Below are 26,836 nucleotides of genomic sequence, written 5' to 3'. Positions count from 1 at the left end.
GTAAATCAATGCAATCGAAGGAAGGATGTGGGTGACAGTGGCTACAGGAGCCCCTGATCTGCAGCTGGAAGCACATCTGTGTCAGGTGTGTGCAAACCACACCGTCTTCACCCCAGCCTGCCCCTGAAAGGAGAACCAGAGCTCTCAGCAGATTCTCTGAACTGCCCATGGGTACCAAGCTGGTGGTCCAAAAGCCAGTCCCAGTCAAGGACGTGCTCAGGAAGCACTCGGGTCCTGCGAGGTATCCAGCACAGCCAGCCCGCCACTCCCAGGTGTTTGCTCATGGAAACTCACCAAGAGCCTCTGGGAGCAACAAGAAGACAACTTCCAGTAACCTCTGCTTCTATGTTGCCCTCAACCTGTCTGGATCCACTGGCTGGTCCTGGAATCAGTGATTTAGGCACCTTGGAGCCAGATGTAGCACTGAACAATCACCCCGAATAGTCACAGATTTATTCTTTGTAAATTCGTCTTGTGGCTTTGTCTTGTGTCTGTACAGAGACACTCTGTAAGATTCTTTACCAGCAATTTGTACATCAAAAGTGCATCCTCCTACTGCATCAAACCAGCATCATCCTCTCTGTCACACCCCTCCTCACTCATCTCTTGCAAGCAGAGGAGTCCTGCTATCTGCAGTGTACATTGACCCAGATCCTTACACCCTGATCCATCTCCTGGGATCTGCCTGCTTCATCCCTGTCTGCTTTTTTGATGTGCTTCAACAAGCCTTGCACTCCAGGTGGATCATTACTCTCCCAGGAATATCTCCACAGGAATTCCTTGCTGTTCCCACCATGTGGGCTCCAGGAGTGGTTTGACCATCATGCAGGTTGGCACAAGGTGGGCTGTAAATGCCTTTACTCTGCACACTGGTGTACACTGCCCACAGAGGTCTTGGAGGTGTGGGCAGGACATGGAGCAGGCAGGGCAGGCTGCGGTGGATCAGCTGCCTTCTGAGGTACTGCGGGTACCAGAACAGCTCCAGCCTGCTGGCAGCAGCCTCTGCCAGGGAGCTTCTGGCTGCCTAGAACAGCTTTGTGGCTTGCAGCCACCTTGGGCTCACCTTGACCTGCTGTCCTGGTTCCATCCAGAACAGGGTGAATTCTTGCAGCAGCTGGGAGGGGACGTATTTCCAACACTCAGTTGGTTTCAAGGACACTTGCAGGGGGAACGCTGTGGATGCATCAGTTGTGTTGGTTTGCTGTTCACGGCTCGTTATCTTGTTCAAAAAGCTTTGGCTGGGCAGCAAAGAGGAAGATGCTCCAGAGTTCACCTTTCCCTGGTAGCTGTTCTGGGTGTTAAGAGAATAACTCCTCACACAGGAGGAATTTGTCCCCAAAAGGCCTGGCAAGTGGGGACCTGAAATGCAGCAGAGATGTGGAGAAGGACAGGGAACAACCCCACACTCTGGACACAAGGGAATGTGAGGTTCTTTTCAGGGATCTAGTGGAGACCATTAAGTTGCCAAAAGTCAGGATGTTGCTGGGCTGTGGCTGCTCCAAAGGACATGGTGGGAAGAAAGGACATATACTTGCAGTCTTATTTTTCTTGCTTTAAAATGGTGTTCCTTGCTCTCATTCATGCCCCAATATTTTTTTTTAGTTTAGAAGTTCTTTTAGATTTGATGTGCTCACACTAATGAAAGTGTTAAGGTTGACCCAGCTCATCCACTTGCCCACTCTGAATCCTTTTAAGTGAAGCTAACATGGAAAAGGAGTTTTAAAGAGGCTGAGAAGCCCTGCTTGGACATTTTCTGGACAGAAAGTATTCTTCTTTTCAAATGACTTTTGGCTTAGAATGTTCTTTGTGGGATGATTTTTTTTTATGTCAACACTGGAGCGGGGGAAAAAACAACATGGTTGTTATTATTTTGATCAACCCAAACCAATTATTTCTGGACTTCTCTTTCATGGGAATCACCAAAAACATGAACTTGCAGAATGCTAACAGAAAAGAAAAATTGTGGTTCTTGCCCAACATCCAACTCAAAGCAGGCTGCTGCACTGGCTGCTCTGTCTGGAAGGTGGAAGAGGGAATGGCAGGAGGCTCCATCAGCCTGCCCCTCGGTTTGGTGTGTGAGATTCCCCATCTCCAGCTCCGTGTGTGTGGGCACGGAAAGCAGCACGGCACTCGTACACCTGCAGGCCAGAAGATGTCAATGCCCATTGTGCTCCTCAGAGCTGTATCCAGCCAGACAGGCCATCTGCTCCCCTGGGATTGTCGTGTTCCTCAGGAGCCTGGACAGCTACAGACAGGAGACAGAGCCCAGGAGAAAAATCTCCATGAGTTCAAGAAGTGTTTGAACAGCACTCTCAGGCACATGGTGGGATTGTTGGGGCTGTCCTGTGCAGGGCTGGGAGCTGACTCAATCTTTGTGGGCCCCTTCCAGCTCAGGATATTTTATGATTCCATGATTCTATGACACACTTAACAAAATTCACGGTTTGCCTGTTTGGAAAGAGTGCCCTTGTGTTCTGCCCCAAGTGTCATTTCTGCCCCGTGGCACAGTGGCTGAGGAGCCCTATCTCCTCCATGTGGCTGCAGCCTGTTCTGCCGAGTCCCTGCCTGTCTGCCTGCCCTGGGCTTGCACCTCACACTGTCCTGTCTCCTCTGCTCTTCCCCTGGCAGACCCTGTGGGCCCTGGGGTGGGATGGGATCCACTGACAGCCCTGACCTGGCAGAGGGTTTCTAAAAGTGATTACTTCTGATTCTCACACCAGCCTTTCCCAGGAGCACAAACGCATCACTGCCCTGCTCAGCCCCTTTCTGCTCCCATGCTGGAGGGCACCTGACACGGTGCAAAGCCAGGGCAGGGACGGGAGGAGATGCAGGAGCAGTAGCCAGAGTGGCATCAGAGCTGTGCTTGCTAAGGGTCACAGCTCTCGCTGCACAGACCCTGCTTCTAAAGACCTTCTGGTGCAGGAATGGGCTTAATCCCACCCTGGCAAACTGGCCTTGGCTGAGACTTCATTATCGAAATATTGTGGAGATCTGGGATAGGGCCTACACATGGGGGATGATCTAAGATGACTGATCTATTTTCAAGCGTGGAGAGGTGGGAGTAGAAACACGTTCTGCTCTTGCCCATTGCAGTGATATGGGATTGAAGCAGTGCTGGTGCCTCCAGATATGGTGTGATGCAAATGAGCTCTTACTGCTTTGATCTCTTTATCTTCCCTTTCTCTGTCTCTTTATGGAGAGTACCTTTAGTGTAGTTTTCAACCTGCAGGCTTTTAGGAAGAATTTCAGCTGGTTCTATGGCTCCAGGTACCATTCTATCATCAGACCCAGCTTTGCCCCAGGCAATTCAGGCATTTTGTGGTGACCTAGGAGATTTCAAGATAAAGAGGAAAAGAGATAGTGAGAACCTTTATGAATCATTCTAGTATAATCTGAAGTATTTCTGAAACCATCGTTTATTGCCTTTGGGCTTCTTTTCTGGTGGTGTAACTGTGCATTTTTACTGGATGCTAATGAGAGTGGCCAGGAGAGAGGCAGAGACAGTGCTCAGTGCTCAGTGATTTCGGGGTGTTTCATGCCTTACAAGAACAGGCCTAGTGTTGGGCCTTTCCAGGATAAGGATGGGAATTTCGGTCTGGTTTGTTCAGTCCCCCTAGAAACCAGACTGCTGGACTCAGAGGCCTTAATGCTGTAACTGTGCAACTTATTAATGAAGAGGATACCAGGTCATTAGCTTCTCCTCGCAATCACAAAAATTTCTGCTCACCTGCCTGAGTGTAAGGAAGGTGTTTTTTATGGTCCAGGAAGCCACATGTTCAGCACCAAAAGTGAGAGGAGCTAGGTTGAGCCAGTGCTGGGAAGAGAGCACATTAATATCCTGAACATCTTGAAAAACATGAACATACTCATCTAGCAGAGCAATTTGGGGATTGAGAAGACAGTCACCATCTGGGATTCTTAGTAGCTTCCTGTAGGCTCAAACCAGGATGTCAGTCAGATATGTCCTTTGGGGTGACTTTGCCTCCTTACACACAGGGAGCAAGAGGGCCATTTCCCAAAACACTGAAAGTCTTGTCCAGTGACTTGGGCCATGTCTGTCACCACTTCCAGCTGTAGCCAGATGCATTGGATTTCTCTGAGGTAGCAGGGAAACCAGAAGCCCATGGAGTACCCACTGCAGGCTCTGTGAAGGTCCAGGAACAACAACCTGAGCTTGCAGAAACCTTGCAGAACAAAATTCTTGAAGGCAGCTGTGAGGGCAGGAGGACACAGGCTTCTCAGTCTGCTGAGTGGCAGGGGGACCCATGGAGGGCACCTCAGGGGGCTGAAGCTAAGGACCAGACTTTCTGCCCCTTCGGAGTAGACTGAGGTGGTTGGGGAGCGTCTTCTCCCAGCCACAGGTCGGAGCTGCTGTTTCTGTAGGACATCTGTCCTGTGATGTCCCCCAGGACAGCATCTCTGCCAGCTGTGTGCAATTTTCTATGGCCAAATGCACATCTGGCTCTGAGGTCTCTCTGCTTGGCCTCAGCCAAAGCCTTATCCCTGCAGTTTCACCCTCACACCCTCCTGGCTGAGGTCCTGTTGTGTTACTCTAGTGGGGCTTCAGCCTGCGTTGCTTTGGGTCTGTTGACTTCTGCTTGCATTAATTCCCATTGCAGCGCATCTCTGGGGAAGCACTTTGTTTTGTGCCTGGGAAGACGCATGTCAGGAGCTTTGGGGCTCATGGGCAGGGCTCATCTTTCCCCAGTTTTGTGGGCAGCTTTTAGACATCTTGAGTTCGTGAGAGGCATCAACCCAGCTGTCCCTAGAGGAGCGTCCTGGGGACGTTGCTTAGGCCTGTCTCGGGCAAGTATTGCATGATGCCCTTCGTGCAGCCCCCTTACAGCAGCATAAGAACCTGCCCCTTTGGCCCAGAGCGTGCACGTCCACAAAGCCCTGCAGGAGCTTTCTCTGCCTTCTCCCCCCGGGGCTGCGCACTCCCCACGGTGACATCCACGGCTCCGTGGCTCAGAGCGCACCACCACAGCCTGCCCGAGCCAAAGGTAAACCCCTTTGATCTTTAAAGCTCCTATCATCCCTGAGCTAAAACTCTGTGGTCACCATCTCATAGCACAGGTGGAGAGCGTGGCAGGCAGTCCCACCAGGGAACCCAGAACAGTGTGTGTGTCACCTCATGTTTTGGTAAGGAAGATCAGCTAATCAGTGAATAATCAAAGGTTGTTCATGAAAGAAGGTGACATCAAAGAAAATAATTTAAGGAACCCCTCGAGGGCCAGAGGAGTTGTAAGGTCTAAGGCTGAATCACATGAGCTCAGTTTCCATGAACTGTGTCTCAGTTTTCCTGCAGGTACAAGTTAGAAATGCTTACGATAAATGTTTAGAATTAGTTGGGGAAGGGGGGAAAGTTAAATCACACTAATTATAGCCATGATGGCTTCAGTGCAGTGCCATTTGAAAGTACAGATATTTTCTACACCTAATGCAAGAAACATTAAAAGACATTGCTTCTTGGGTAAGCAGGGTGGTACGAGAGCAGAGTTTCAGTTTTGGGAGTAGTAAAGTAGTTCACTCTACTGGCAGCATTCCAGACCACAGCCATGAAGGATGATTTGACAGCAGAAGAATTCCTGCTTTTATTTCATATCTTGTAGAGAGGACAGACAGGCCAGTCACTGGGGAAGGGGGAACAGGGGAGCTCTGGGGCAGGAGAGGGATGGCACCACTGCTGTGAGGTGTCATGGACGCAAAGGCAAGAATCTGAACAGTTCCTCTGCAGGTCCTACACTGCAAACCTGGGTGAAGCTGCAGCAGCCCATTTCTTCTCCTGCCTTTCTAACTTCTTTTAGACTTTAAGGGACTTTGGGATTTGAATCACTTTCTTTGTGCATTTCTGTACTGCCTGCTGTGGTACAGACCTCACCTTTGTAATGGTTTCTCCAGTGCAAATGACAGGAGCCGTGCACAGACCTGAGAGACCCAGCACTCATTTGGCTTCCCTGGGTGCTTGTCACTCAGAAGAGAGCCCCAGCTTGGAAAGTCAAAGTCACTGACACAGCTGAGAAAGGTCAGAGGAGTTCCTAACCCATTTAGTCCATGAATCCCTATTTCTTCTGCTGGATGCTGCAGAAAAAAATAATCCGCCAAGGTTCAAATACCGTGGGTTCCTTTTAAATTAACTAAATGTGGCTGACTGAAGTAACCACCCCCAAACACCTGAAGAGATAAACGGCTTCTCTGATTGCTCTGACAGGAAGCATTTCCACCCTTGCATGTGCTGGGGATGTACATAACATAAGAAACCTTACTAAGAGGAAAAGCACGAGCTTGGGAAAACACAGCAACAAGTCAACAACACCTTTACATGAGTAATAAGTCAAATATTTACTCCCACAACACTTCAGGCAAGAATCCTGTGCCTCAGCTTTCACACAAGCATGGACAGCCTGTGCAGAAACATCTCGTACTTTTGTGGCTAGAAAAATCACCGGATCCAGGGCTGTGCTTGGGAAGTTTATTTCCAGCCCTTGGAGGAATTTGCTCTTCCTTCACACGATTTGCACATTCCATGCTGTCCTCACAGCAAGGCCAGGCCAGGAATTCCACCACGCCAAGTCGGGTGTGATGTCCCCTGCTCTGGAGGAGCTGGTGGGGGATCCCTGCAGGATGTCACGCTGGAGAGTTGATGGCAAAACTGAGTCCCTGGAACCTTTGCCTTGCTCTTCATTAGCTGGCAAACCACTGCCAGGATTTGCACTTTCAGGGTCCCTTTTTCAGGGCTGTCAGTGTGGATGTGTTACACCTGAGTCTTGCAGGGCTGCAAACCACCAGAGTGTTCAAACAGCCAAAACATCAGTGAGTTTTAAATAGAATGACTCTAAATATTTCCTGTGTAACAACCTTGAAAATACAGGCTGGATTTTCCTTCACTGCCCAAAGAGATGATGGGAGAGAGCCCCTTGTCTCAGACCTGCCCGTGGCCAGGAGCCCCAGGGCTGCAGGACGGTGAGAGGGAGGGAAGGGGGGCTTTTAAAGAAAAACCATGTGCTGTGGAGCTGCAAGGCTGCCAGAGTGAGGGGATAATGGTATCTCTCCTCTGCCTTTTGGAAGATTTCTTCAGAAACCAGTGTATTTTGTTCCTTTTATGTCTGGATCAGGGCAGGAGGAAAGAAGTGTCCAAGGCCAGGTTGGACGGGGCTTGGAGCCACCTGGGATAGTGGAAGTTGTCCCTGCCATGGCAGGGGGTGGAACAGGATGAGCTTTGAGGTCCTTTTCAACCCAAACCACTCTGTGATTCTGTGATTCTAAATGATATTTGACCTCCCATATCCTCAGCCACCTACAGCCCTGATGCTGCCTGGGACTGATGCGGGGCTCTGCACATCCCTGCAGCCACCACCCACCCAGGACGTGGGGTAGGCACTGTCCCCCCCATGCCCGGGGAGCACCTGGGCACAAAAAAGGCAGTTCCAGGAGGCTTGGAAGGTGTTTCCTGCAGCCAGCAAGGAGTATTCTCTACACTGCCAGCAGAAGGCAACTTAAGGAACATGCCCCACAGTTTCGAGGAGATCTTGGATGTTTCAGATCAGTGTTTTCTTTCCCAGTCTTTCATTTTACATTATTTTTCGTTATTTTCACATTGTTCCACAACATGTCAAAACATCAGACAGATTCATTACAACACAAACAGGAGACACTTTGATGTAGGAAAAAAAGATGTTTTAATGGGTGCTAAGTAGCAACTGCCCTTGGGGGTTTAAAAATAAAAATAGAAGCAGCACAAAATAATATTTTAACCCCTGTATCCCGGGATCACCATAATATAGAATGCAGCATTGCACACAGAACAGTGCAGGCAATTTTCTTTTTGCACTCATCCTGAAAACAGAATTCTGAATTCTCATAGATTTTTGGCGAGTTTTCTACCACTTCTTTGGAGAAGAGAAAATTATAAAGAAAAAAACAAACTTTGCCAGGAGTATTTTCAAAAGGGCTCATGAAAGGGCTCACAAAGGGCTCCTGATTTTGTCACAGGACACCTCTCCAGAGAATATGCAAAGGCAGCTCCCAATCTTCCTGATGTGTCACCTGCCTCCACCAATGCCAAACAGAGCTGGTCAGAACATGGTGGTTTGGGTGTTTTTGTGGAAAATGGTACAAAATGCAGAAGCCTATACCCCCAGGTGTTCTGCTCTTTACCAGAAAAACTCAGGCATTCTTTTACTGAGGAATACAAATGCATTTCAGTAAATTTTTCAATAAACTCATTTTTCAGTGAAGCAGTTTCGTCTCCAGAGCCCAAAGCCAGCTGAGATGCTCCAGAGCATTTGATATGTGACCTGTGGGATCTCAGGTGTTCTGAGCAGATGGAGCAGCTCAGAGAGGTCCCTCTTGTATTCCTGGGTTCTCCTGAGGGTCTTTTCTCCTTCATGCTTCTGTCCTTGCCCTTGGCACAAGCCTCCTTCCAATGCCAAGATATTCCCAGTGACACGGGGAGGACAGGGAACCTCCCTCCCTAGGCTCACAAGTCTGTGAGATTTACAGAAGGAACGAGTAAAGTAAATTGCCTTTATTTTGTTGCTGTTTCTCTTCACTTTCCCATCATACCCATCTGCCTCTGCTATTTAGCCTGAGCTCTGGAGAGCCGAGCTGGGCCCTGTCTGTGCACGATGACAAAGAACAGCCCCTTCTGCCTCACACGGGGCTCCCCAGCACCCCAGATGACACTGCCCAGGATTGCTTTGCTCAGGAGGGGATACACCCATCTATTCCCATTGCTTTTAACCACACCAGCTTTTCATTCAGCCCCAGCTTAGTTTTAAAGGTCAATGCTCCCTTGCTCACCTGGCCACAGCCTGGTCTAGGTTGGGGTAAGCAGCATGAGTTCCTTCAGCTGCTCATGAGGGCAGGGTTGCAGCTCTCAGGTATCGGACCTCAAGAACAGCTTTGGAGCCCAGAAACATCCTTATTTTTTCTGAACAGCAGCCTGTGTATTGAATCACTCAGTACAGACCCAGCTCCTCTCATGCCCTGGGATGAGGAGAGCTCTGCACAGGCAGCTCACAGTGACCCTGTAATGTGCAAAGGGCTTCAGACTCAGCAGCACCCTGGACCCTTTGGGGTCACAGCCTCCTCCAGCAGGGCCTATCAGACTCTGAGCAGGGGAGATGAGCCTTTAGCTGGAGATGGCACAGAGTGAGACAAGCACAATCATCCAGGTTCCTTCCACCTCCTAACCTCAGTTTGTCACCCACAGAGCCAACCTCTGCCCCTCAGTCCTGGTGTGGCTCTCTAGTTTGTACAGTGTAGAGAAAGCCAGTCCAATGGGATGTACCCCTTCTCCCATGGGTTGCTGTCTCCTCAAAAGCAGCTGTCTGTCCACAGCTCCCTGTGGGGGCTGGCATGCCCATGGTGACAGAGAGATGCTCTTGGATCCAAGGACATACTGTCCTATTGCAGTGTCACAGGGCTTCCTGTTCACTCTCCAAAAATTGTGAGACAGCAGTACTGCTTGTGCTGTTGGGAAATGTCCTAACTTGCTTCATAACTCGGAGAAGCTCAGGCAGACCACCCTGAAGGAGCCAGCTCTCTCTGGCGACTCCTCTCCATCCCTCTGCAGGCAGAGCCTGGGCTGTGATCAAATGTTAATGCTGAAATGCTGTTTGCAGGGAGGGGACAGAGCCTGGCACTGAGGTTTATTCTGTGCAAACCACTGCATAGTGACTGATCAGAAACCTCTGTCTTTCCTTCCTGCCAGAGACCTGAGCATGAACAACATCAGCCAGCTGCAGCCCAGCGCGCTCCAACACCTGCGCTTCCTGGAGGAGCTGTGAGTACGGGACGGCCGGGGGGGCAGGGAATGGTTGGGGGACTGGGGGACGCTGCAGAGGGTCCTGCAGCACTGGTCACAGCCCCCAGTGCTGCTACTGCAGCTGCAGGCTGAGATGGGAGCAGACAGCATGCCGGGACAGGGTTTCTTTGCTGCTCTAGCTTTGGGGTTTCGCTGAGGTCGTCACCTTCAGGCTGAGATGATGCATGTGCCAAAAGCCAAAATAAAAGAGGACCTAATCTCCTGTTCAAAAATCAACACTGTGCCCTGGAGCAGAGCCAGCAGAGAGCTTCATTCACCCTTCTGCAGACAGGGTCCCCCTCACAGCCTCCTGCAGCCCAGAGACACGTTAACACCTGGGTGCTTTGCGGTTCAGATGGAACCGGCCCTGGAAAACTGAAGTCCAAAAAGTTTTCCCGAGAGGCTGAGGTGTCCCACCATGCACCAGTGTGCACTGAGGTCTGAGCAGACAGACACAGCAGCAATCCCAGTCCTGGGGATCAGCATGTGGCTGTGTGTCAGTGAAGGAGTGGCCCCACTTCTGAAAGTGTGAAAATTAACCAGCAGCACAAGAAACCACTGGAATCCTTTGTGAACCCCAAAAATGGGAGCCCAGGGGGCAGAATGTTGAGGTTGACCATTTCTGCATGAGTAAATTGCACCTGTATGGTCTTACTCCACTTGACCATGAGAAATACCTCCAGGTGTTATTCTCATGCTGTTGGTACTCTCAACACAACAGCTTCTGTTGGAAAACACAGTTTCTTCAAAACACTGTTATTGCGTTGCATGAAATACCAATATTAATGCTGCATTTGATGTGTGTTGTAAACTCACTGCGTGTGTAACAGTTACTGCAACTTAATCTGCCTAAATGAAACACTTTCACTTCTCTGAATCAGATCCTGCCACCACCGCAAGGCACAACACTGGCATTTCAAAAATGGTATTTTCCAAAATGCCAGAATTACAGACATCACCCTCACACCCTGTGAGGGTGGGGAGGCCCTGGCACAGGGTGCTCAGAGAAGCTGTGGCTGCCCCTGGATCCCTGGAAGTGTCCAAGGCCAGGCTGGATGGGGCTTGGAGCAGCCTGGGACAGTGGAAGGTGTCCCTGCCCATGGCAGGGGCTGGGATAGGGGGAGCTTTAAGGTCCCTGCAAATCATTGCATGATTCTATGGTTTTATATTATAGGGTTTTGACTTCAAATGATCTTGCAACTGATCATCATCTGTCTGCATGTTAAATTCATTAGAGTTTAAGGACCCCAGCCACCCAAGCCCCCCTCCCCAGCAGGCATTTACAGGCTGAGAAGGAGGCAGTTTTGATCCTGTTTTGGCTTTGGAGCCAGAGCTGCCCACAGAAGGTGGGCTCTTCACCACTTTACATCTATCTTGCAGCCTTTCTCTTTTCATTTTGTCAACATCCATGTCGAAGTGTGGACCCCCACCACCTTCACTGGGGGTACTGAGGCTTTTCTCACACACAGACCAGACTCTGCTGTGTACAATTAGCAGCTGTCTCGCTGCAAGCAACCGTGTCCTGGTTACGTCATGTACAAACAGAGCAGCCCCAACCAGCAATGAATAAATATTCATAGGTTCCAAGAGAGCCAGCTTCCCACAGCCAAAAATAATTATGAATGAAACAGGAGAAGGGGAAAAATTTAAAGAGGAAAATCTGAAAAAATAACTGGAAGTTGTTAGATAACATTTTACTAGAGGTTCAAAGTGCCACATATCCTCCTTTGGAAAGGACTAACATCACACTGAGGGGAAGAAATGCAAACTGCAGCACCATGTATCTATGCACAGCAAAGTGCCAGCGTGAATTTGATAGCAGTAAGGCAGTAATCCTATTTATGGAAATCAAGTAATTTATATGAAATCAAGCAAGGAAGGATTTTATGTTATGGGGAATTAAAATTGATTCTTTCAATAACAACAGCTAGACAGGGACAGTTTGTACAGAGTTCGTAGGGCTGGCACTGACCAGTAATGCAACTTGCCTGGCATTTCCCCTGCTCTTTTCATTTCTATCTTTACCGAATTTTCATCCCACAACATTACATCAGGACCATGACATTCAGGCTGGGATCACCCTCTGTGCCAGGACACGCATGAGAATCAAGCAAACAAATCCTGCTTGTTTAGACATCCTCAAGGGAAGTTTGTTCAGATTTCACAGCTCAGATCTCTGCTGATTTCATCTACCTGGGACCCATTCCCAATGTCTGCCAGGGTGACACGTAGCACATGAGACCAAGCCCTTTGTCTTCATCCCCATGGCAGAACTGCCCATGCTGGGACATGCCAAGTGAGTGAAGAGCAGAAACCCCTGCTGAGCAGTAAGGGACAATCCAGATATCCCAGATCCAGGTATCCCAGTGTTAGTGTCTCCTGGGGAGAAGGAAGACCTGCCTGTCTGCCCTCTTGCCTGTCCCCCTCCAGGCAGGGAAGTACTGACAGTGAAGAGGACTCTGCTGCAGCTCATCCTTGCTGCAAGTGTCTGTCTTTTGTTAGATGGAAACCTTCAGGAGGTTTCTCATCCCCAGGGATTTTGGGTGGCATTATGGCCCCAGTCTGCCTTCCACACAGCATCACAAAGTCACAGAATATCCTGAGTTAAAAGGGACCCACAAGGGTCATCGAGTCCAACTTCCAGCCCTGCACAGCACCATCCCCAAGAGTCACATCTTGGTCCCAAGGGTGTTGTCCAAACACTTTTTGAACTCTGTCAGGCTTGGGGCTGTGACCAATTCCCTCCCCTGACACAATATCAGGCCAATCCCTTGGGTTCTGTCACTGGTCACAGACAGATCAGTGCCTGCCACTTGTCTTCCTCTCCAGGGGCTGAACAGAACAAGCGCCCTCAGCTGCTCCTCACACGGCTCCCTCTCAAGGCCCTTCACCATCTTCATTGCCCTCCTTTGGATGCTCTCTGATAGTTTAATATCTACACTCTAATGTTCCCTATTACATGCTTGATAAGCCAAGTGAGTAACAGGCTGGAGCAACTGAAGACAAAATTGACAAAATTCAGTTCAAGGTGAACCAAAACTGATGTTCTGGGACTTTGTTCAATCCCTAAAGTTTCTTTTAACCTGAGAGGAAAAAAATTGTTTCATCCTCAGGTTACTTCTTAACATTTACCCTTTTAGTTTGGGTAAAGCCCTAAAAGCAAATGGTATTTCAGATTATATTTGCTTTATTGCCAAGGTGCCTTAGGTGCTTGAACCTTATGAAAAGAATCAGAGGTTCCTCAGCAAAAAAATTGCCAATTTCAAAGCAGATTTTCAAATCTCCTTTTCAAGATCCTATGAAAACTCTTACATTTTAAGGATACTTTAACCTTGATCTAATGCTCAGAAACATTCCAGGAACTCTTGACACCCCTGGTCCTTGATCCATAACCCTTCCTTCTTCAACAGTCAGAGAAAGCCCAGGTTCCTCTGGCTCCTCCTCGCGCTTCTCCCCCGCTGCTCTCGCCCGTGATTCTCTGATTCTGTTTTCTCTCTCATCAGATTTAGCCCCAGTAGCCCAGGCTCCTGTGGAGGAGAGCTGGTGTTTTCACAATTCCTCCTCTTTCTGTTCCTCTATTTTAGCATCATCTCAGGCTCCTCATGAAAGTGAAGTTACACAGAAGTCAGAGATCAGCTGGACTCAGGGCTTAGCTTGTGCGTGGAGCTGGGATTCAGCCGAGGAAAAGGAATAATGGGAAGGGGGAAGACAGCTCTCAAAATGGGTGGATGAAGCACACATTTCCCGTGGACAACAAGGACAAATGTGCCTGGTTTCACTGCTGTGGAGCCCTGCAAATCCAGGTTGCTGGGTCCACTTGAGCCCCGAGTACCTCAGTCCTCTGCACACACCCACACCAGGTGGAGGCCTGTGAGTGAAAAACAAGAGCAGGGTGGCACGGGAGGGTCCTGAGGACAGCAGAGCAATCACCCAAGCCACCCCAGCACCCAGCCAGGCTGTGTCCCACAGGGCATTTCTGCACCGGCTCATCTCTGCTCTGGACACCAAACGTGTCCCCCGGGGCATCCGAGGGGGTGCTGTGGTTAGGGCACAGATGAGGGTACAGGGGCTGCTCCTGCTCACTCCCTGTGTGGTCTGGGTCAAGTTATTTTCCCTGCCAGTGCCTGTCCAGCAATGAGAGCGGGCCCTCAGGTGCGCCCTGTTAGTCGTTTGTTTTTACAGTGAGCTGCTCAGGAAGGTGTTGTGAGTGCAGTTAGTTCTCATGCTCAGGGGATGCCCAGAGACCAGATTCTCCACACTCAGCTGCCTTTGAAGAGGCAGTGGGAGAGGGGCCCTCAGTGGCCATGCACCAGTCTGTGCCCCCTCTGGCCCCCTCCACCTCCAGAGACAGGAGAGGCTGCGTGAGCAGGCACGGTCCCAGCCCAGGCACTCACCAGACTTTCCCTCCAAAGAAATCCTGCAGAGAGAGAGGTGTTCAGAGCTGGGCCTCACACAGGCAGGGAGCAGCCCAGAGTTAAGTATGTCTCCTCTTTGTTTCTTTCCTTTTTTTCCTTCTTCTTTTCTTTCTCTCTTTTTGGCAGCAGGAAGATTGTTTAAAGTTGCTAATAAATTCCAGTTAATGAAGCCTGAAAAGCCAGAGTTGGGAGCCAAGAGAAACAAGAGCAATCAGTACAGAAGGAATAGAAAGAGATCTTGAAAGCCGGCCTGGGAATAATAACATGTTGAAATGTGTTCGCCGGCAAGGGCTTTGTTACCGCGCTTTGAATCCAAGCACGAGCGCTCGGTGCCAAGAGGAGAAACTGCAGCCAAAGGCAGGTGTTCATTGCCATTCACCTCTTGCTTCGGGGCACAGCGGCAAGATCAGACCCCTTCCCAGCCACTGGCTCTTTCACCTGCCTCTTCTCGGGCCCCACGGGCAGAGGGACTCACCGTCACGGGGAGTGCCGTCGAGGCGGCGCAGCAGGCTCAGGACCACACGCTCAGGACCCGCCGTGGCCCTCTCTGCCAGGCTGGGGGACCAAGAAAGAGCACAAAAGCAAAATGAAACAAAATGCAGGCATGTATGCTGGGAATGTGAATGCAGCAGCCCTGTTCTTCTCCCTTGCGCCTGTGAGGGAACCCCCTTCTCACTCCTGTTCCCATGCGGGTCCAGAGACCAGTGGAGCCACCACAGCTCACGGGGCACCAGCGCTGTTCCTGGGTGCCCTTGCCTGCTCTTAGAGCACCCCCACCCCCCGTATCAGCTCCCAGGCATCTGGAACATCCCCCTCTGGGAGGGTCGTCCAGCACAGGGTCTCTCTCCAAGGCACTGCCACTCTGGTAGGAGGCAGCACTGCAGTGTTGCTGGCTGTGGGGCACAACTCCTTCGGGAGTGACAGCTCTTCCATGGAAGGGGTGCTGGCATTTCTGGGCAGTGCTCATGTGTGCTGGCACCATGGTGAGAAGCTGTTTCTGGAGCAGTGCAATAACATGTCTGGAGTAGGGGACTTCTGAGACAGCAGCTTTGGTGGGTTTCCATGGCACAGCAGGCTGGAGAGGTCTCTTATAAAGACATAAATGCTTGTAGGGCCATGACCTGGCTTTGCCACGCTGGGGTTTGGAGGCAGAATCACTGCTCCCTTGGTAGTCACCTTGCCTGGCACAGCCCTCTCTTTCCAGGTGGCCACAGCTAAAGAGCCGCAGCTCTGAATTCTTGGCCTCTGTGGTTCCCCCAGGATTCTGCACAGCTCCTGTGCAGAGAAGGCACCAGGGTACAACTCGCTGGCAACAAGGAGACTATCTCTGGTTCATCCAGGACTTTCTGCCCCCCTGGCTGGCACCAGTCCTTGGCAGAGGATGGTGCTGCTCATCAATTCAGCGGGTGAGCAAAAGCACAGAGAGTGTCAAAGGATAATCCCTCTGATGAAGCCGTCCGAAGGTCATCCCTGTGCCTGGCGTGAGGACTGTCCTCAGTGCTGGCTAAGGTGCAGGTGAGGACAGGAGAGAAGGGCTTCTAACAGGTTGTCTATCATGAGCACTGACCAATGAGGCCAAGTTATTGCAGCTGCCCAAATCAAATTCAAAATGTTTTGAAAATTTAGAGACTCCCATTCTATTTCTACTCCATTTAGACCAGGGAGAGTGTTCAGCAACTGAAAAAGCCTTCCTAGTTGGGATAGCTGGCCCAAATTTTCCTGAAAACAGCTTTCCATATGACTAACTGTGTTCTGGGGTACCCTGAGTGGAGCACCAAAAGTAGAGTCAAAAGTCAAAACTGCTCTGAAGATTTGGAGGGAACAAACTGAAAACCTTTGCAGTTTCTAATATAAAGAGATGGAGTGAAGGTGTTCAGTGTCCTGTTCATTAAGGAGCTGTGTCTTACTAATATTTCTTGGCAAATGAACCTAAACTGGCTTGCATATGAACATTCATGTGGGTTGAAAACTGGCTTGAGGACCATAAACAAAAGAACAAATGCGATCAATCTATCGAGTTGGAACAGGCATTCAAGGGGGGTACAGCGAGCAGAGCTAGAAACAGGCACAGTCTTCTCCTCAGGGATGGAGTGAGACAGCAAAGACCACATTAGAGGCATCTTCAGGAGATACCAGACTAGGACCAGCTGCAGATTCCTGTGTGAGAAGGAAGAGTCCAGGCCTGGCCCTTTTCTCAAATGTACCATGTTTTCACTTGTTGACTTAATTGGCTTCATTCCTGTTTTGCACCAGCACAAGAACAAACTCAGGCATGACACGGGGCCTGTGGTCCCCTGTGTGCCCAGGGGAAGGCCCAGGCTTGGCGTGATGACACTGTTTAGGCAAGAGCATGGAGTGTCTGGGCACTCTGCCTCGAGAGTGTGAGCGCTTGAGAAACCAGCCGGAGCAGCAGATCAAAGGGGCGGCCGACACGCTCAATAAAAGTCTGGCAAGGGGAAAATTTCACTGGGATATGGACACACATGTTTGTCCTGTCCTGCCAATGGGCAACGTTCCTGCCTCCTAATGTGAGTGATAAGAGCATCACCGAGCTGCCTGAGCACCTGACATGAGCGATCTTGCCCAGCACAGCCTTTGGGCGTGCCATGGAAGTTGTAGCATGACCAAGAAGCCCAAGATACAGGAGGGTTGAGCCTGTGGTAACTGAACAGCAGCAACCATAAGGTGGTAAACCATGAGTTTGTTCCAACTTGGAGTGTATTGGGAATGCAGATCAAAGCCTGGAGGAATGTTCCCAGAAATCACGGGAGTGGTGGAAGGGGAGAGGGGGTGGCAGAATCTAAAATCCACCATGAGCTTTCTGAAGCAAGCCAGCCATACCCAGCTGCCACCCTTCCCCTCTACCTGCCCCTTCTCTCCTTCTTCTGTCAGTCGCTTCAAATCCAGAGCTTTCTCTTTCTCCCAACCCTATGGCACAGTGTAAACTTCAGCACAGCAGGACACACCACTGAATCAAGTCTGTCCTAAAAAGAGCCCTGAGCAGGCCTAGAGCTGAGCTCATGTGCTGTGGACCAGAAATTCAGCCCTGCAAGAACAGCTCCTCTTCCCTGTGCTTAGGGCAAAGGCAGTGCCTCTCTGTCCTTCTTGGTGGGGTTATTGGCTCAAGTCTCCTCCACAGAAGGAGTAAATCAAGAGCTGTCTCAGGGGATGTGGCACTGACAGCCTCACTTCAAATGTTATTGTTCCATTTTAAATAGAAAGGAAGGAACCATTTCACTGCATTTCCTGTGGGATCTGAATTCTGCAGATGTATTCAATGGGTGCCTGTCTGCCAAGCAGGGGAATTGCTGGAGAGTTTGAGTGAGAGGGACAGAAGGAACCAAGCACTTGGAAGACTGCCAGGTGACCATGGACAGAGGAAGGGTCACACACAGGAAGAATTTTATGTCTTGGGTCTCTTACATGAACTGGCACAGGAGTTACTGGTGTGAAAGCAAAGGATGGGCAGGAAGATGCTCCAAGAACTGGAGCCCTTCTGCTCTGGAGAAGCTGGGCATGTTCAGCCTGGAGAAGGCTCCAGGGAGACTTTAGAGCCCCTCTCAGTGCCTACAGGGGCTCCAAGGGAGATGGAGAGGGACTTGGGACAAGGTCCTGGAGGGACAGGACACAGGGAATGACTTCCCACTGCCAGAGGGCAGGGTTAGACTGGATATTGGGAAGGAATTCCACACTGTGAGGGTGGGGAGGCCCTGGCACAGGGTGCCCAGAGAAGCTGTGGCTGCCCCCAGATCCCTGGAAGTGTCCAAGGCCAGGTTGGATGGGGCTTGGAGCAGCCTGGGACAGTGGGAGGTGTCCCTGCCCATGGCAGGAGGTGGAATGGGATGAGTTTTAAGGTCTCTTCCCACTTAAACTGTTCCGTGGTTCTATGACACCTTTCCAGAGGCCACCCTTCCTGCTCGACAGGACACCCCAAAAGACTCACCCATTCCTGATCTGCTCTCGGGCAGATGGGACAGCTGTGCTCCTTTGCCTGGAGCACTTGGCTACCACTCCCAGCATCATGCAGCACCTGTCCTGGGAGGTCCAGCAAACCTCCAAACCCCACACCTCCAGGCCCTGTGTGCATGTCCCAGCCACACACCCCTCTAGGAAAGTGAAAACTCAGCCTGTGTGCACAAACAGACGTGTCCCACCTCCCAGTCCCTGCACAGAAGTGAGCAGAGCCCATCTTGGACCCCAATGACACTGTCAATTGCCCTGAGAGGCGACTTCAGAGAAGTGGCTGCTTTTGGTGGCTCCCTTTGTGCCTGCTCCTGGTTTGGCATGGACCTCTAACCTTGGGGAGAGGAGCTGGGCTGCCTCGGTGGCAGGGAGGAGGTAAAAGTATGGAGAGAAGGGCCAGAGGCCAGAGGTGAGCCAGGGACAAGGCACAGTCTCAGGGCAGCATGGCCGAGGGCGGGCACAGCAGCAGCAGTGAGGCCTGGTGCCTTCTCTGGGGCTGGGGGATGCTTGGCACCTCTAAATTCACCCGAGCCAGGACCCAGTGAAACCAGGGCATCCACCACAGAGTGATTTTCCCCCTTATGTTCTGTGTTACCCGCGGTGCTGAGATGCCACAAGCTGGCTCTGCATGTGTCCCACCCGCACCTGGAGCTCCCCGCCACCCTGTTCTGAGGCCAGCAGCCCCAGCCTGGGCTCCGTTTAAGCTTCACATTCCTCTCCTGCTGATCCTGGAGGTCCCAGATCCATTTAAGGGACCTGGCAAACACTCAAACACACCCAGGAAAGTGAACAGAGAGGCGCGGAGCTGCCAGGAAAGAAGCCGAGAGGCACATTTAGCCGGGAGTACGTGTAAGCTGCTGGCAGTGGAGGCTGGGGCAGCCCGGAGCTCCGGGGAGGTGAGGACAGACACAGCCAGGCAGGACGGATGCAGGGAGCGGGCTGAGGATGCCGTGCAGGAACACCTCCCCTCCAGGCAAGCACTCCAGCCTCCCGGACAACACTCCCTCCCATGTGGAAATCGGCAATCAAAAGGAGCAATTACCCCAAATCACAGCCCCCAAGTGACAAATAGCCCAGCCTGCCAGGCAGCTCATGAGCTGCGAGAGGCAGGTTACAACCTGCTCACACACATTAAAGAGACGACCCTGTGCTGTTTATGCTGTCAGAGGCCTAATTACGGGAGCAATTTTCTCCAGATTCCCGAGGGGAGAGACAGAGCGGGAGAGCGCTCGGGCACCCACCCACGGCTGCTGTGCCTCCGTCAGCGCGGTCCCTTCCGTGAGCTCTGCAGAGCCCTGGCTCCCAAGGGCTCCGCTTCCACCGGGGCTGCACTGCTCAGCCTCCACACCTGCCTCCTTCCCGGGGAAAATGCCTCAAAAGGAACAAGCGTTGTCAGAAGTTTAATGAATGCCTTTGCCAGCGTCTGTGCCCAACCTCTTTGGACTTTCTGTGAGAGTGAGGATGAGCCTGGTCACAGATGATGTTCACTATCTCTGTTTTGGAGATGCAATATTCCAGTCCGAGTCAAGTAGACAAGTTTCTTGCCCAAATTCAGTAGCAGTTTAGGGTCTCAGTCAGGCTGCTGAACCTGTCTTTATGATTTCTGGCTGATGGGTGCTGAGAGTTGGTCCATGTCTGTCCTCATGGGTGAAACAGGAGGAGAAGGAGAAAATTCACCTCTCCTCCAGGTCAAGCCTAGACTCAGGAGTTCTGAACTTCACTCCTGGCTCCACCACATGCCCTGATGATAACAGTGATGCAGTTTCTAATGTCAGGGAAAAATGCAAATACCTTTTAATGCCCCAGCCTGCTCTGGGCCTGGTTAAAATTTGAGTTCTAAGATCAGGTGATGCTGTACAACGGCAAATCCCCTGGGTTTCCTTTAATAAATTCTTTCAGTAAGACCTGAATGTTGTCCCCTGCTCTTTGCTCTATGTCCCAGATATGTCTCATTTTCTACTGTGATGCTGCTCCTCACTTCGTCTTCTTCTCCCATCCCTTCACCCTCATTCATCAGCCAGGATTTGGGGACAGTCCTCCCAGAGCCATGCAGGGGCAGAGACAGCTCTCCCCTGCTCCACTCCCTCTGCCAGGGCCTCCGTAGGGCAGGGTCTGCAGGCTGGTCACTGCCTGTGCTGTAATTCCTGTGGAGTGGGGACCTCTGTGTCCATCCAGGAAATGGCTTTGAGCCACGAGCATCTCTGGATGCTGAAAATGTTGGATTCAGGTCTGGCAGGAGTTGTGATTTTCTTTGCCTGTTCTGCGGGCTGTGCGAGAGGATGATGTGCAGAAGCTGCCCAAGCTCAGGATTGTGGCTCAGCTTTCAGGTGCTGCAGCCTCCTCTCCAGGGGACAGTGGCAGGATGCATGAGTTGTTAAGCCTCTGCAGACAAGGGACTGTCATCACAAAGATGTTGACACATGACTGGCTCCTCTTCTCACTGCAGACGCCTCTCTGGAAACCAGATCTCCAGGATCCCAGGGGAAGCTTTCTCTGGCCTCTACAGCCTGAAGATTCTGTAAGTAACTTGCTCCTCCCCGCAGAACAATCCCTGTCCCTGCCTCTCCCCAGCCTCTGGCACTGGCCATGAGCAGGGACTTGCAGCCATCCTGGGGGGATGCAAAGCTACGAGGAGGTGTGGGGTCAGATGTTAAACCCACGCTGGCAAACCTGCCCCGTGGTGACTGGGGAACTGTGTCCCACCCCACAGACTGTGAGCAGGTACCCCCCAGGACACGGTGTGGCAACGTGCCCCAGAAGAATCTGCAGAGGTTCACATTTTGCATATAAAACTCAACAAACTCCCTCAAGTGGTGTCCCCCAGATGCGCTGTCCACACCCCAAACTGCTTCGCTGCTGTGTTGGGGCTGGGTTGGAGCAACTCAAAGGTCCCGGTACTGCATTCTGGCAGGTGCTGGGGAAAGGGCTGTGCTCTGCCCAGCTCAGCTTGTCCTCACCACAAACCTCTTCACAGCCCGGGAGGCCTGTGCAAGGCTCTGGAGTGACCTGGGAAGGGCAGGATCCTTGGACAGTGTGACCTCAGGGGCGATGGAGGCAGCTGGATCCAGGAGCACTGCAGCCATCAGGCCATGCCTAGGACCTGCTAACCCTGCTTAACAGAGGTCATTGCAGGCAGGCCACCCACCCCTGCTGTCCAGTGGGGAAGGTCTAAATGACAAAGTTCCTCTGGAAACTTTGGAAGCCATGCTCAGCTGAGCTGGCTCTACTGTGGCACCTGCAGTCACACCTTCCTACGGGCCGCATGGAGCCACACTGCTTTTTGTATCCATGTGACAGTCCACAGGCTCTGTGCTGGGTTTTGAGGTGGGAGTCCCTTTCTCCCTAAGGAACCATCTTAAAAATCTTCTGCAATAAACATTTTATCCCCAAGGGGATGTTTTGAACTCAGCCACAATGTGAAATTGTTGTAGCTGGTCCAGTTTATGCAGGGCGAGCAGGTACAAACCTGCTCCCAGGATTAGAGAGTATAAGGCTGTTTACTACGTCTTCTGAAGATGTAAAGTATGAATCCTGCCCTAAATCTCAGGGCTTAGAGATTTATCCATCCCCTGCATTAGGCAACAAATCAAAGGAACTGAGGAAAAACCGCAGCTCTCCCACCCAATTTCAACAAGAGGAGCCTTCTACTCTGGGGACACGGGAGCTTTTAAAGGTGCTTTTGATCAATTCTATTTGTGTCAGGCCCAGGTAAGGACTAATGCAGCGTTACCGGGGCGATGCCTCCCTTCCGGAGCCCGCAGCTCCCGGCAGCTGCAGCGGGAAGGGGAGGGTGGAAGCCCAGGACACGGGCTCACTGACACCCAGCCCCAGGCAGCACCAGCAGGGACACGCTCCCCACTGACCCCAGAGTCAGGAGAGGCTTGAAGGATCAGGGCATTTCCATCTGGGAAACGGCTGCATCGGGAGGCTTGCTCCAGGCTGTCTTGTGAGAGCCGGAGTTGGTGTCCTCACGCTGCAGGATGAGCTGCTTTGCTCTCAGCCGGGCTGTGCCCGGTGACATCGGGTGGCATGTGGGCTGTCATGTCCCTCTGGCTGCAGCCCTGCCTGGAACTAAAGCACATGCCTGCTTAGGGACATGGTTTAATGGTGGAGCTGGCAGTGTTAGGTTAATGATGGGACTCAATGATCTCAGAGGGCTTTTCCAATCTTAATGATCTGGTTGTTCTCTGGCACTTACCCTGACCCCCCCAGCCTTTCCCGTGGGGGTATGCTGAGCACTAGCCCAGCCACGAGGTCAGGGGAGGAAAGGGGATGCTTACAGGGACTGGTCCATCCAGACCCTGCCATAGACCTCTTATTTAACAAAGTTCCTGCTTCCTGAAAGCAAGGGCACTACCAAACCCCATGTCACTGGGAGCATTTCCCTTTCCAAAGACCCCAATGGTTTTACTGGCCTGGCCGCAGGGGTGTGTTGTGCTGCTGTGTGCTCTCACTATAGGAGATGCTCTGGTTCCTTTTTGTAGTGTTTCTGTGGGCTCCCCTGGAGTGAGGTGTTTGGGGGAGTGCAGTGGCAGATCCCTGCACCCTGCAGGAAAAGCAGCCATTCACCCCCACCTATTCCTCTGTCACTGGGAGGGTGAGGGCAGCAGCGAGGGACATGGTGGAGATAGACTGGTCCTGGGAATTGCTGGAACAGGTCTAGAAAAGTTGCCAGGACAGATCGTAGGAGCACTGAGCTTAATCACATCGGAAGGGCTCTTGGCAAGGGGCAGACTCTCACTCATTTCTCTCCTAAGACTGAGGAAAACCACAAGGTACTGAAGAAGGCAGGTGAAGGCCACCATGTGTTTCCTTCAGGTTGTGATTAAGGTTCCTCAGGTCACCACAGCAGTGACCTGGTTGGGGCTGGTGGCTCTGCAACAGCTCAGCAGGATCTGCTCCATCTCTCCAGGAATCAGAGGGAACAAGTGTATTCCCTCAGAGTCTGGTTGTGGCCAGGGGTGCAGAGCAGAGCCTGGAGGAGACCATGGGGCTGGCTCACCCTGCTCCTTGTGCCCTGGGACTGACCAAAAACCCTCCCCCTCTTCCCAAGCCACAACTCAGTCCCTTCTTCCCTTTGCTGCACCTCTCTGTACCCCATCCAAGCCTGCTGAGTGCCAGAACCCACTGCTGAGCTGGCTCCACCAAGATCTCCCTGTATCCTGGGGCTCTGAGACTGAGAAGATAAATTTCAACCCGAAAGACTGGGAGGAATTCGGGGCTACTGGGGAAGTGCAGTGATTTATAGGATGCTGTTGTTATGGACACTGGGGGTACTGCAGAGACAAGGGTGCACAGAAGCGTGCTGGGTAACTGGGGAGCACCAGACTGGCCCCAGTTATGTCCATGTCCTGTGGGCTGCTGTGCAACTGCACTGGGGGAGGACAGCATTTCATGGGACATGAGGTGCTCACTGCACTGCTCCCCATCCTGACCAAACCCTTGCTCCCTCAGGGCCACTGTAACCATTCCTGCAGTCACGTGCTTTTCTTTGCACTTTAATCTCCACCAAAACAACACAGATAGCAGAGAGGGTATCTGGAGAGGGGAATCTGAAGACCCCATGAGACAGGAAACATCAGAGAGATGCTGAGATGTCAGGTATTAAAGGACAGGAGCTTAGAGGAAAGTCCTGTCTCCTCACTTTAGGCAGAGGCAAAGCACTGAGTTTATATTTAACCATTCTGGCTCTGCTGAAAATCAAGACAGAAGAAGACTCAGAGAGGCCAAACCACCCTTCAGGCTTTCCACTGAACTTCCCTGGCCAGTGAAGGGCTGCTGCTGGGCTGGGACCCACCTGCACTGAGATGCCAGCTGTGAGGCTTCTGCTCCTCTTGATGCTGGGCAAGCTTTGGCCAGGCCACACCGTCCCACCTGGGACCTGCCCTGCAGGACACCGGCCAGCAGCACGGCAACCAGATGACAACAGGCAGAAGGGTGAGGAAATGCCAAATCCTCACCTGTGGGGAACCTCAGATAGAGGTTCCAGGGGTGCTAGAAGAGAGTGTGGCTGATGTGGCTCCCCCGCCCATGTCCTCCTCCTGCAGCTCCTGTGCACGGCTGCTCCCTGGGCAGCACAAGGGGGGCCCCAGGGGTCCCGCTGCTCACAAGGGGCACTCCAAGCCTCTGGCACGCTGACAATCACAGATGCCTGCCCCCTCAGCTCCTCTGGAGTACCCCACTCACACCACCCTGCTGCTCTCATTTCCCTCTTCCCCTCCCTGGGGGATCTTCTCCCCTCCCGCTCGCCGTGGTCACGGGTCGAGGGCAGGGCCCACCGAGCACCAGGAGCTGCCTCGCTGCTGCACCCAGAGTCCATTGCCATGGGGGACACGCTGCAAGGCTGCTGGGAGCCCTCTGAGATGAGTGTCGCCCACGCAGGACACGCAGCTGCTGTGAGTGTGCCCTGGCAGGTCCATAGTCCTGGGCTGTGCTGCTCCCTCCATGCTGTGCAAGGGGCCTGGCAGCCCCAGGGAGGGATCCCGGGGCTGTTCTCTGCAGCCCTCTGGGATGGGAAACCTCACCCAGGTGGGCAACTGTCCCACAAGGACCAGCACAACCTCTGGGGCTCCTGGTCCTGCACATGGATTTGTTTCTGCAGCCAAGGTGTGCTGGGGAGATAAAACACTGGCTCCTGCAGCCCAGTGAGAATGATCAGGGGTCTGGTGGTGAACCAAAGGAACATTGAGTCATCTGAGGTCCCTTAACCTGGAGAGGGGAGTGAGGATGGACACAAACCTTCAGGGAAGGCTGCTGCTGCAGTAAGTAAGGAAATACATATTGTCCATATATGAAGACAAGGAATAGCAAGTTTTGGAGTAGATGGCGACAGGGACATTGAGGACACACTGTGTTTATAGATGTCACAGGCTGGCTGAGGTTTGACAGGCTGTAGTTGGGAATGGCTGCCCCGAACATGAGCAGCTGAAACCTGTGGGCAGCCAGGAGCTGACCCACATCAGGATCAGAGATTTTACCCCTGGTGACAGGGGTGTCCCCTGGGGAGACAGGCTGGTGTCTGAGGATGGAAACAATTTACATCTAGTTTAATTTTAGTGTGCTAGAGCATTAGGGCTAATTGCAATCATCTGCAGGTCCACAAGTAAACTCTCACATGCTTCTTGGGCTGTCAAGGGGCCTGGTGCTTTCCTAGTCTTTCCAGAGAATTAGTTTGTTTAAAAAAGGATGGGAAACACCCTGGGAATTCCTCCACAAACCCGCCTGTGCAGATGGTCCTCTCCCTGCCCTCAGAGTGAATCCCAGAACTGGAACCTGGACCAGATTCTTGGCTCTGCCTCCTGTGGCTGCTTCACTGCACAAAAACCACCTGGAAAGTGGCCATGAAGATAGGCCTGTGCAGAAACCATGCAGGGGTACACCCAGGCAAGCAGGTGTGTGGAGACTTGGAAGAGAGCAGGGAAGAGCCAAGCTGCCCCACTACAACAGAACATCGTGCCACAGGGGAATAGGCTGAGACCTTCCTGCGTGGAGCCTGCAGCCAGCCAAGGGCAAGGCAAGATGTGGCCCCCTCAGCCCCCTCAGACAAGTGCAGGCTGACAGGGGTGGATGCTCAGCTGCTGCTCAGAGCTTTTCTCCACTGGCAGGTCCATCCCTTTTCAGAGAGACCCTGGCAGTGCACCTCTCCCGGGGGCTCTGCTCTGTGGGTGCACCCACATCCTCTCCACAGAGGCTGATGCTCCTCAGTAAAAGCTTCATTGCCAGGATCTTTGGAAGCCACTCCACAGGCTCTTTTGTCCCCTCTGCAAGCTCCTTCCCTTGCAAAATTAGCTCCTTGGCCCATGCTCTCCCAACATTGGAGCTTTCCAGGGTGGCAGAATATGCTGCTTAATCAGAGTATCTGGAAAACTGGAAACTTTTCCATCCTTCCAGACCTCCTCATGAGCTGCCTGGAAGCCTCTCACCTCCAAGTGTCCTGGCTGGAGCTCCATCAGCCAGGAAGCATCCATCCCAGCTGGCCATGGGGTTGACTTGTGCAGCCACAGCTCCCCAGGACGTCCCACCCTTGCACAGGTGTCCTTCACCAAACGCTGCCCTGCACAACCAGGATTGCCCCCACTCTGACTCCTGGCTGAACATGCTGCAGCAACAGCAGTGCTTACTATCCAAGAAGGAATCCCACACCAAACTCCACAGGGAAAGATTCCAAGTGCAACCACAACCTCACCCCAGAACGTGGAGGGCAAAATTCCTGGGTGCATCCTCTTGGCTGCAGACCCCACACCCGCAGCAGGCCCACCCTGCCCCTCCATTCCTCAGCAAGCCCCAACCAGCCTGTGTGAGCATGCAGACCCCGTGCTGCCCAGCCTGCCTGCACTGCCCGGGCTGTGAGCACTGCCCAGCACTGCCCAGCACTGCGCACCACTGCCCTGCACTGCCCAGCACTGCCCAGCACTGCCCAGCACTGCCCAGCACTGCCCAGCACAGCCCAGGGTGTGAGCACTGCCCAGCACTGCCCACCACTGCCCTGCACTGCCCACCACTGCCCAGCACTGCCTGGGGTGTGAGCACTGCCCAGCACAGCCCAGCACTGCCCGGGCTGTGAGCACTGCCCAGCACTGCCCTGCACAGCCCAGGGTGTGAGTACTGCCCTGCACTGCCCAGCACTGCCCAGCACAGCCCGGGCTGTGAG

General features: G+C 52.3%; 1 protein-coding gene across 2 annotated transcripts in view; it reads left to right on the top strand.

The window, feature by feature from the left end:
* Nucleotides 1-26,836, top strand: part of LGR6 (leucine rich repeat containing G protein-coupled receptor 6) — a 150,903-nt gene that overhangs the window by 45,482 nt on the left and 78,585 nt on the right. For both annotated transcript variants that reach the window (XM_042015971.1, XM_042015970.1), the window contains exons 2-3: nt 9,716-9,787; nt 20,633-20,704. In XM_042015971.1, the coding sequence (XP_041871905.1) occupies nt 9,716-9,787; nt 20,633-20,704 (144 nt within the window). The remainder of the gene's footprint in view (nt 1-9,715; nt 9,788-20,632; nt 20,705-26,836) is intronic.

The sequence above is a fragment of the Corvus kubaryi genome, unplaced genomic scaffold (genome assembly GCF_017639235.1).
Source record: "Corvus kubaryi isolate FWS band 111438036 unplaced genomic scaffold, C.kubaryi_AGA036_p1.0 split3-37355, whole genome shotgun sequence".
NCBI lineage: Eukaryota > Metazoa > Chordata > Aves > Passeriformes > Corvidae > Corvus > Corvus kubaryi.
The sequence above is the reverse complement of the archived record's forward strand: the minus strand, read 5'-3'. Positions and strand labels throughout refer to the sequence as shown.